General features: G+C 35.4%; 1 protein-coding gene across 5 annotated transcripts in view; it reads right to left on the reverse strand.

Annotated features, from left to right (window-relative positions):
- The window catches only part of CEP162 (centrosomal protein 162), a 107,903-nt gene that overhangs the window by 55,118 nt on the left and 40,664 nt on the right, over window positions 1-12,121 (reverse strand). For all 5 annotated transcript variants that reach the window (XM_034991147.1, XM_034991143.1, XM_034991146.1 and 2 more), the window contains exons 9-12: window positions 10,461-10,574; window positions 6,210-6,401; window positions 5,545-5,626; window positions 791-1,073 (exon numbers count right to left, since the gene is read on the reverse strand). In XM_034991147.1, coding sequence (XP_034847038.1) covers window positions 791-1,073; window positions 5,545-5,626; window positions 6,210-6,401; window positions 10,461-10,574 — 671 coding nt within the window. The remainder of the gene's footprint in view (window positions 1-790; window positions 1,074-5,544; window positions 5,627-6,209; window positions 6,402-10,460; window positions 10,575-12,121) is intronic.

A 12,121-nucleotide genomic window follows, 5' to 3' on the forward strand; every position in this document is an offset into this window, starting at 1 on the left:
TACTATATTATAAGGCAAACCACTACACACTGAAGTTCTCAAAGTCTAACTCATCAGAATTTTAGTATTTTGAAGCACATCTTCACAGTCAGGAGTAAAACAAAGCAAAATAAGAGAACAAAGTAAGCTTGCCAGAAAACGAGATGTGTAATTACTAGAATTAATATAGAAGAGAACAGGAAAGAATATGTTTTCAAATGACACAAAATTTTATCTTTTTTTTTCTCCAGAAGTCTCAAGATAAAAATTTATTAATATCCTGTCTTATTCCACAAAAAACTGGAGACAGTTTATGGTAAACACGTAACTTAAAACTGTAAAATAAAACTAGAATATGGAGTTCAAAGGAACTATAAATCAGAATAGATCAAGAACCGAAGAAAAAGGAATAGTGAAATATAACTTTCTCAACAGCTGCTAATAGCATTTATATAAAATGCCAACTTACCTACTTTTGTAGAACACACACTACTGGGAAGATTTAAAAAGCACTAGAATGATGAATAAACTTTATTTTCTTGTGCTACTCAAATTCTGGACTACACTTATTAAAAACAAATGAAGAAATGTAAAGAATGGCTTCCAAAAGAAAGCTAATGCTATGGTAGTATTTTAAAATTTGGGGACTATGGGATGTTGTTAATAAATACTGCTCACAAATATCCAGGATCTATGTGGAGGTTAGTATGTAATCAATCCCACTAGCTTAAGAAGTACCTACTTATCAACAGTATTTATATAACACTTCATTTATCAATATTTCAAATCAACTTAGATTATAAACACTTACTTTATTTATTTTGTCATCCTGAGGCAATAATGAAGGACCAACAGATAGTTTTTTCCTCAAAATACCAAGGTACATTTTATCTATATGTTCTTCCGTAGTATTTACTCCTGGACAGCCATTTTCTATACCTTTATTTGTTGTCTTTTGTAAAACCACATTCTCTTCATTTTTGTCAAAAAGTTGGTTCACATTTCGTGGCTCTTGAGATATAATATTTGGGTTCATCTTAAGGGATAAAGGGCTAACAAATTCAGTTTCTTTTCTATCAGCCAGTTTCTTATAGCTATAAAACAAAACAGAGAATGAACCTTAGGTGACTCCTCAAATATCAATTATATATACATATACCATACATATCACATATATTTACACACACAAAATATAAGAAATATTTATATTTTATTATGTATATTATTATTTATATATAATATTTGTAACTATTTAAATTAGGTCATTAATGTCAAATATATTATCTGTAATTCTGGTTAGCAGAGTATACTCATATAGTGTCCTATAACTCTTTTAAATTTCAGATAATTTAATGCAGTATAAAATAAGGGATCACATGGATGACTCTGAGACCTACTTCAAAGGAAAGACAAACCAAGACTGAGACTGTTTTTGTGTAAGAAAAAATAAAAATTGAATTTCTAATGAACTTTGTGTAATTAATCTTTCATCCATAATACCATGTCAACATGCATTTGAGACAGGAAAAACATTTTACACATTTTTAGAAGAAACTAAAGAAGTAATAATTTATGTCAATGAGAAATAAAGTATAAATATTAAAAAGCATAAATTGCATCACACTATAGGAAAAATTTTAAAGTAAAACAGGAAAATCACTAGTATCTTGAAATAAAATTATGTCTGTGGTTTAAAACACTTAAATACAATGTAATATTTCAGACCATTCAATTTTTTTTTTTTAAGATTTTATTTATTTATTTGACAGAGAGAGACACAGTGAGAGAGGGAACACAAGCAGGGGGAGTGGGAGAGGGAGAAGCAGGCCTCCCGCTGAGCAGGGAGCCCGATGCGGGGCTCGATCCAGGACCCTGGGATCATGACCTGAGCCGAAGGCAGACGCTTAACGACCGAGCCACCCAGGCGCCCCTCAATTTTTAAAATAGAGAAAATATCTCTTAAGGAAATGTTCTAAATGGCGTTAAGTATCAGTATAGCATAGGGGCTCCAAAAATATGGACACCGTATTTTCAAACTGAGTAATCATGGTCTATTAGGTCATTTAATTTTGTAATTTATAAAATAAGATGTCATTTATAAAATAAAGTTTAAGAGGCTACTATTTTCTTGTAAGATAGACTGGCTTCTTAGTAATTGTTAGGCTTTTCTAAAGTAGTTGGACTCATCAGAAAATATAATAGGTCTTTCCTTCCTCAGGTTGCAGAATCTGGCTAGAAGCTCTTCAAAACTGTCTCCTGTTCTTTCTGCATACTAACTAAACTACATTTCCTTGCCTCCCTGAATCTAGTTGGGGCCAATTACTAGTTCTTGCCTTTAGAATGTGAGTGCTATGGTGACAAGAACCTAAGATATCTGTCATTGGCTCAGTGGCTAGGTTTTGGGTGGCAAGGAAAATGATACTAGAAGCTGGAGAAGTGGCAACCTATGTTTTACAGTGACAAAATATTTGCCAAACAATATAAGGCAGATCACATGGCTACTGAGTCTGGGTACTAAGAAAAATGGCAGGAAAGTTTCTAAGTGCTAGCTACTATTGACTACTTTTGACAAGATACTAAAAGATATGAGCTCAAGATAAAAAAGGGCCAGTTTATAAGAAGAAATCAAAGAAAACAGAGAGAGTCTAGAAACTCAGTGCCTCTAAGGTTCATTCTCTGTGACCCTAACAGTAGGATTCAGCATTGAAAAATGCTATGAAAAAGCAGGATTTCATGAGACTTCTAAGTTGAAAAGAGTGACTCAGTCCTTTGACAAAGATCATACTAAAGGAGTCCTCTTCACACTTAAGGTTATTGTTCTCAATAATATACAGATAGCTGCAACTGAATTGAGAGGAAAAAAAGAAAGAAAGAGGGACAAAAAAAAGCAAATACTTAAAGCAGATTTAAAACCTCTGACTAGCAAACTGACTTCAAGTGTAGTTACTGGCACATGGGACTCACTGGAAACTAATAGATAAGAAGTCTACTAAACTTTTTGAAGGAACTGTAATGACAAGGAAACCACAACCATATTTATAAAACAAACAATAAAAGCCAGAGACTTATCTGGGAGCCTTAAAACCACCTGCAGGCAGGAAGTGGACTAAAAGGAATGCATCCTCCAAGACGGGCACAGCCTCCCCACAAAACCCACTTCAGTTGTGGCCCACAGTGTAAATATTGTTATAAGGCCTTTCCCGTGGATTTCAAGGTTGCATTATTTGCTGTCCTTTCCTCATATTTTTCCCTTCTTAATGGGAGTATTTGTTGTAGTTTCGCTATCATATATTGGATGGGGGTGAGGAAGTAGGGAACTTGTGTAGATACAAGATTAGTAGACAGTGAGGAGCTACATTCAAACCCGTTGGAGAAGACACTGCTTCACCTGGAAATCCTGGTCTTTTAGATGGACACAGTTCTGAATGGGACTTTGGGCTGTTTGCTTTGGGGAGGGGATAGTGGGTCTGTGTATAAAGAAGAGTAAAATGGATATTTGGTTACTAGAAGGGTAGATTCTGGTAGAGACTAACTAGATGCCTATCAAACTCATCTAACTTTTCTTTCTGAGCATATAAGCAAATCCTATTTCCCAGCCTCTTGGACCTTGTTAGCTCGATGTGATGGTTCTTACCAACAGAATGTGAACTAAAGTGATGTAATACTTCTGTGTTGAGGCAGTTAAAAGGAATTGTGCTAAATTACCTTTTTTCTTTCTTTATCAACTGGTTGGATGAGGCCATGACAACCTTAAAACCATGTGTTGATGACAAAGTAGCCCGGGTCCCTAAATGACCATGTGGAATACAGTCCCATCCCAACCCCACTGACACACACGGGATTATGACGTGAGCAAAAAATAAATTTTTGATGATGCTTAGCTACTAAAATTTTAATAATCCCAGTAGCCAGGATTATTTACTCTACAGTTTACTGAAGAGTTTTCAGACATAAATACTAAAGTTTATACTATTGACATTTCTGTAATGATTGTTATGCCTTTAATGTAAGTATACTTGTTTTTAGACCTTAAATGAAAAAAATCTCTATTTAGAGATTACACATTAGTAAAATGATTTCCACCTATGCCAACAAAGACACAAAGATATGTAAGCACATCTCTTCATTAATACTAACATAGCCCCCAAACAGCAGTAAGTGAGAATGATCTGCCCTTGAAAACATACTAACTAGTGCTACAGATCAGTGGAAGAATACTAGACTTAGCCTTCAAGTAGACTGGCTTCATTGCCTTGTTTTCTCTCAAATGGAAGAAATGTAGAAACAGGATGAGAAATCACTACAAGTGGATTTACATGATGAGGAGGTAGTATAAGGAGGGACTCAAACTGTGTGCTGAAAACACAAATGAATGAATGAATACATGGAGGGAATGACAGGCTTCTCACAGAAATATTTCATGGAGATCAAAGATCTGACAGTGTAAGTGGTTAAGCACATGGACTTTTTGTGTTTCCTGGTTATATCCATATGATCTTGAGCAATTTCTTACACTTCTTTTTTTGGGGGGGAGGAGTGGGAAGGAGCATAGGGAGAGGGAGAGAGATAGAGAATCTCAAGCAGACTCCATGCCCAGCGTGGAGCCCAATGCGGGGCTCAATCTCACAACCCTGAGATCATGACCTGAGCCAAAATCAAGAGTTGGACGCTAAACTGACTGAGCCACCCAGACCCCCCTATTTAACTTCTTTAAGCCTCAGTTTTCTTATCTATGAAATGGAGATGATAATAAAATATACCACACAGAGTGGCTATAAGATTAAGTGAAATCTAATATGTAAAGAACTCTGCACAGTACCTGGCCCACAGTAAGCATGTGATAAAAATGTTAGCTGTCATCACCACCACCACCACCATCTCCATCATCATCATCTGGTTCTTGTGAGAGCTCCACCATTAAACTGGTTTACCTCAGTTTCATCACTTGAATGATGCAGATAAAGATGACTGCCCTATTTGTTATGAGGATCACATGAAATGACGGATGTGACACAAATGCAAGGTTACTGTGATGTGCTACTCTGTGTGCTGGAGAATGACAGCGTGGTCCCACGAGTTTCCATTAAAATGTACTGAAGCCCGCTGCTCTTGTGACCAAAACACTTACCTTGTAAAAGGATGGCTGGTCTGTGACTAAGTGCAAAACTAAGTGGTTTATAAAGAAGCAAATCTATGATGCATACAGAATAAAATTCATGGTCCCTCTCACTGTTCAAATCAACTGCCCTGAGCTATTTAAAGCTGAAAGGATTTTAGTTTTCAGGAAAAGGCCAACAGACTACTTAAAAAAATGGCAGCACTTTTTTTTTTAGTGGCATCTATTTAAAAAATATATATTTTTTTATTTTAGCACTAGAAGAATTTTGATAAACTGAGTAAGAACTACTAATAAGAAGAGAGCAGTGACTCACAGGTAGACTCATATAAGCTACCCATTAATCATTCACTAGGAATGAGTATGTAAAAGAAATGACTAAAAGTTTCCAGTAACAAAACAATAAACAAACAAACAACCTGCACAATCCATTCCAAAAAACCTCATACCTGACAGGTTGTAAATCAAAACCACTGACACCAAAGGAATCTATTCTGATAGGTTTCATCAGCTCCTCTACCGTGGGCAGATCTAAGAGGAAAAAAAGTTAAAATAGCAACCCAAAAAATCATGTGAATTACTTAGTCTAATCCCACTAAGATTACATTTTTTCTGACTGAGTTAACAAAATGGCATATACAATAAACCCAGTTTCCCACTATAAACTTACTTGTACTAAGAAAATCTCCTTTGATTTATATATATATAATATATAGATAATATATATTATTATCTATATATTATATATAATGTATCTATAAAATATCAAAAATATGTGCATGGCTGTGTCCATACATGCACACACATTTGTTAAATATATTTTAGTTGATTCTAAAATACTGTTCTCTATTTAAAAAATAACTTTAGTATAGAAAAGCATAAAATAAAGTGAAAACAGTTAGGTGATTTCCTAATTTGGCCAAGGCATACCGAAGGAGGAATTGAAATTTTATCCCATGTTCAGCTCTAACTTTATAACCACTGATTCCCAAATTCCATTTTAACAAACCCTTTAAGTTAAGTTCAGAGACTGAGAAACAATCACTACAGCAAACTGCATTGAAATTATACCACACTAGAGACTGTTTGGAGAGGGTCTCGAATTAACTTTTACCAGATTCTGTAGTAGAGATGTTTTTAGAGGACTCTTCATTTTCTTGAGGATAATCTTTCACTGAGCTCTTGATATTTTCCATTGCATTACTCTCAGTTCTTTGCTCGTCTGCATCTCCCAAAGAATGGGCTATATGACAATAAGCCTGATGGAGAGCTTCAATGTCACTATTGCTTTGTCCATAAGAAACACCTATTGGAATAAATGTCATCTCCAGTATAATCACACAAATACATGAAAGACATAAAACACCAATATCATCCCTTCATGTGTTTGGAATGGTGAATGAGGCTGGTGGGACAACTGCAACATTATAGAGTAAAGTACAAACCTTGCTAATATGTAGCTATAGCCTAACAGTACAAAATCAGAGCAGGCTCAATAACTCTTGAGCAAGTTGAGATGTGTCCTGACACAGGAACTGTAAATAAACTCTGACTCCACTAGTTATTGCCTTCTCTTCTCACTACCCTTAATCAACCCCATTACACTGGATAAAACTATTCCCAAATTTCCTAAGCTGACAAAATCTTTCAAGGATTCTGTCTCCCTTACCACTACCACTCTCTCTCATTCTTGCATTCTCTCTCTGCTTCCCAGTGCCACCAAGTATCTTGTAGTCTGCATTTCTTCAACTGAAATTCACTCCCCTAACTTTACGATCCAGTATGTGTTCCAATATCCTGCGTACACTGCTATAATCAAAAGCAATTTTCTAATAGTCAAATCTAGCCATCTTTAATTCTCTCCAACCCGGTGAGACATCTGACACTGTCCTCTTCCTGGGAACTGTTTCTTCTGTATAGCCTCTTCTTGTTCTTCCCACCACTCTGATGGCTACCTATCCATCCTTTATGGTAAATGGCTCATCTCAGAGTTCCATCTTCAGTCCTCTTTTTTAAACCTCTCATTTATTTATTTATTTATTTTTGAGCTGGCAAATTTCTTCAAGACCCTTAGCTCAACTGTTACCCATATGATTGTGACTCCCAAATCTACGTCTTTGTCCTTACCTCTTTTCTGAATATTAAACTTTCTAAGACATTTACACTATAAGTAAATCAAATCTAATCTATCCCCACCTGAATTAATTATATTCCCCAACAAAACTTGTTCTACTACAAGTATTTTAGCTAATGGCATCACTATTCACCCAGTCATCCAAAATAGAAAACCTGATGTCATCATTCACTCTTCCTTCCCTATTAATCTCCTCCTTCTCCCACCAATTAATAAATAAATTCTGGAAAAAAGAATTTGAAGAAGACTCTAATGATAATAATGATTTAAAATTTTTTAAGTATTTTTCTTACTTATTTTGTACCTTTCATTACTAACACCGGAATTTTTAAAATTAGAGAAAAGAATAAAAGAGTCACAGAAGACTGGGGGGAAAAGGAGAGAAATAAGGTAAGTAGTCTCCTTTTCTATTAATACCCATGATTAATTAATTAATGCTTAAGAATAAAATTGGAGATACAGCCTCATCAGTAAAGGGCCGACTTCTCTGCCTTTTACATGAAAAAGAGAGGATCCTAGGTAGTTATTTAGTGTATTATTACAAGTCAAAAGCTCCCTAATTTTCTACTTTAGGGAGGTGAGAAATGTCAAATCCCACATTGCAGAGGCAAGGACCTGGTTGTGACGCAATACTGTCATACTGTGAATGCTCCACTCGTGCAGCACAGCACAAAACGGTACCTGGCCAGGAGGCAAATGAAAATAAGCAGAAGGCTGAATCTGACCCTCATTTGTACAGTGATCAACCTTTCCAATACAATAAAGCACAAAGAATTTCAAAAGTGATCCCTTTTTAAAAAGACGATCTTTGACAATGTATCACCTAAACTGAGGTTGCTTAATACTTAAGGAAACATTTTATAAAGACAAAACAAAACAAAAACACACTAAACAACCATCTGATTTTTCAGTTCTTAAACCAAGTTCATATGCTGATTTGAAGATTATCAGGTGTATTTTTGAAATAGTAGGTGAAACTCAATACCCCACAGCCAATAAGTATTTATACTGTATGCCTTCAAGTTTTTTATTATAATTTCTACCATTAAACAGAAGGTTGCTATAAATAATAGTGGTAAGAACCATTAAGTGCTACTGCTTATTGAATCTTAACAATATACTAGGCATTATACATTATCTGAGTTGACCAACACAAGGCCTCATTTTAAAGATGAGGAAACAGGCTTAGAGGCATTAGTTGTCCAGTGTCACACAGCTGATAACTGGCAAAGCTGGGACTATGAGTCCAAGGCTATATATGACAATAAGATCATACTTACTATTTTCCAGTAATAACAATCAAATTATTTCAGAGTCAAGAGCATTTAAGAAATAAGACCAGAAAACTATAGCTTTATATAACTGCTTGAATCATCTTAATAAGAGTTTTTTCATTCAGTAATACATTTTTTTTCTTATAACCTATAGCAGTGGTTTTCATACTGTGTTTTACAAAATCATAGTTTCTCAGAGAAAATCATGGGTTGTACAGATGATTGAGTGAAATTTCATCTTAAATTGTGCTTTAAAACATAAAAATAGAAATTAATCTGCACACTCAACTGTGCCATTTAGGCAACTGTAATATTTTGAAAACCATCAGAGTGATAACTTTTGTTTCCTGCTTTGCTTTCATGCACATCTTAGAATGCAGCTCCTCTGACTATCCTGTATATATATGCATTTCCTATAATGTATCACTGATTAGAAAAGCTGTAACTCTATACTGGTCTTTTACAAGAATTTGTGTCGGCAGACAACTGTGCATGTAGGGTGACTACCATAGCACACACATGACATGTACTTGGAACAGCAGTAAGACTGAGGAACATGTGCTCAGCACACGCTTTCATTACGGCGAATATTCAACTGGGTAATAACAAGTAAATGAGTAACATGACTTGATGGGAAAATTGTTGTAATGTTTTTACTTTCAGAATTATGTTTTTAAATGGAAGTGGATGAAACAAGACAGTGGTGACTTCTGGAACAGCAGTGACTAGAAATAAGATCTTGAGTGGACTTCGTGGTTTTGGTCATGCTTTGTTTTTTGATCTGGTTGCTGGTTACATGGGTGTGTTCAGTATATGAAAATTCATCAGGTTGCACTATTATATACATGAACTTTCCCTGGGTATACTGTACTTCAATAAAAATGTAAGAAGAAATAAAAGATAAAATAAAAATAAAATACAAGCAGATGTTTAGAGTTGGTTAGTGATTTATCATTTCTATTGCTCTTTTGTTCCAAATGTCTGAATTGGTTTAATTGACCATACCAGTCAATTGAGACTTGCAAAGCAAGCTGATTAAAAATTTCTCAGCTGCAACTATTTATGTAGTAAGCCAAGAATATTTTAATATTATACAACAAAAATAAAATATACAAACATATCAGAAATCTGATGATAAGAATATAACAAATGTCTAAAACTTCTGATTTTAAAAATTTCAAAAGACCATTATTGTTCTCACCAACTTTATAAGTAAATGTAATAAATGTAAATGTTTATATTTATACTGATAAAATACAAAGGGAGTACTACATGAGATTTCATTTGGAGGTAAGGATTCCACTGCCTTAATAGTTTGAAAAGGCATTGTCTTAAAGATCTTTATAATCTTTTGAAAAGTCTACATGGTCCAAGGCATTTTGAAATTTTGGAATGTGATTTAGCTTTCTCCTACACAGAGGGAACAGTAGAAAAGCAAAGTGAGACTGAAATCTCATTTCTCCTACATGTTCCAAATTTAACAATACTCTGGAGGGGCAGAGAAAATTAATTAATATTCACTATAGTGCTATACTTTGTATCAACAGCATTCATTCATTAACAAGTCTTTATTAAACATACACTTTACTTGGCCTACTAGCATTAAGTGTCACCATTGGCAAGTACAGATTATTTAAGTTGTCAATAATGGTAAAAATGTGGGATTAAAATTTTATTGTTGGGGTGCCTGGGTGGCTCAGGCGGTTAAGCATCTGACTCTTGATTTCAACTTATGTCACAATCTCAGGGTCATGAGATCAAGCCCCACACTGAGCTCCGTGCCGGGCAGAGGCTGCTTAAGATTCTCTCCCTCTCCCTCAGCAACCCCCCACCAAAATGTTTTAATTGTTGATATAATTGTATATATTATTATATATTATATTTATTTCTCTAGAAATAAAGTCAACTAGTCTTAAACTATTACATATTTAGAGAAGAGCCAGTTTTCTAGCTTTACCTGTTCCTGTCATTTCATTATCAGCCATTTCTGGCAGGGCCTCCAGCTTAGTTGCTCTATCCTGTTCATCAAGGTTGACCTCTGCAACAGAGTCTAAGGAATCAAGCAGCACCACTAGAACAATATAAAAAAAAAATTAGAGGAATATAGAGAAATTTGTATGGTTCCTTCAATTTAATATTTTAACCATATATAAGCTGTATAAAAACAAAGATAAATATTTCCATATAAAGAGCATATAACCATATACATGTAATAAGCATGATTACATTAACATCCATAACTATGCTTATATACAGGTCTAAAGTACATTTACATGTAGAATGCAAAGGGCCTGTGAAAAAGAACAAAAAAGAAATATTCTTCCCCCTCAACTTTACTGAGGTATAGTTGACAATTAAAAATTGTATATATTTAAGGTATACAATTTGATGTTTTCATATGTGTACACACTGTGAAATACTGACCACAATCAAGCTAATTAACATATCCATTACCCTATCTTTTGGTTTTGTGTATGGGTGTGGTGAGAACACACATTTCCCCCTCTTATCAAATTTCAAGTATACAATATTGTTAACTATAACCATGTTGTTATACATTAGATCTCCAGAACTTAATTATCTTGTATAACTGAAACTTTGTACTCCTTAACATCTTCCCAAATCCCCCTCCTCTAGTCCCTGGTAACCATCATTCTACTCTCTTGTTTCTACAAGGTTAACATTTTTAGATTCCACATGTAAGTGAGGTCATGCCTGGGTAAACAAGACTAATACTATCTTGGACATACCTGCCGTAACTGTTCTATGACCGGAAACCTTCTTGAGCACAGCTGCCATCCAACATTCTTTCCTTCTCCTTTACCACATCCTTAAGTACACCCTCAGGGCATAGAGTCCTTGATCTGCCCTGGAGATAGGACTATGACCCACACCTATTCTTAAACATTGTCCCCTTGGGTGGTCCCTCAGCATGTACTCCCAGCCTCTAGGGCTATACAGGCAGGTCCTAAGGGAGGTGGGGTTATAGAGATCTATTCATCTTGTGGTGCACAAAACATGCTTCTGCCTGTAAATTCCCTTAATAAACCATTTCTTTTTTTTTTTTATTCTTATGTTAATCCTCATACATTACATCATTAGTTTTAGATGAAGTGTTCCATGATTCATTGTTTGTGCATAACACACAGTGCTCCATGCAGAACGTGCCCTCCTCAATACCCACCACCAGGCTAACCCATCCTCCCACACCCCTCCCCTCTAGAACCCTGTTTGTTTTTCAGAGTCCATCGTCTCTCATGGTTCGTCTACCCCTCCGATTTCCCCCGCTTCATTCTTCCCCTCCCGCTACCTTCTTCTTTTTTTTTTTCCTTAACATATATTGCATTATTTGTTTCAGAGGTACAGATCTGAGATTCAACAGTCTTGCACAATTCACAGCACTTACCAGAGCACATACCCTCCCCAGTGTCTATCACCCAGTCACCCCATCCCTCCCACCCCACCCCCCCTCCAACAACACTCAGTTTGTTTCCTGCGATTAAGAATTCCTCATATCAGTGAGATCATATGATACATGTCTTTCTCTGTTTGACTTATTTCACTCAACATAATACCCTCCAGTTCCATCCACGTCGTTGCAAATGGCAAGATCTCATT

The sequence above is a fragment of the Mirounga leonina genome, unplaced genomic scaffold, assembly GCF_011800145.1.
Source record: "Mirounga leonina isolate KUSES-001 unplaced genomic scaffold, KU_Mleo_1.0 Mir_53, whole genome shotgun sequence".
Lineage (NCBI taxonomy): Eukaryota > Metazoa > Chordata > Mammalia > Carnivora > Phocidae > Mirounga > Mirounga leonina.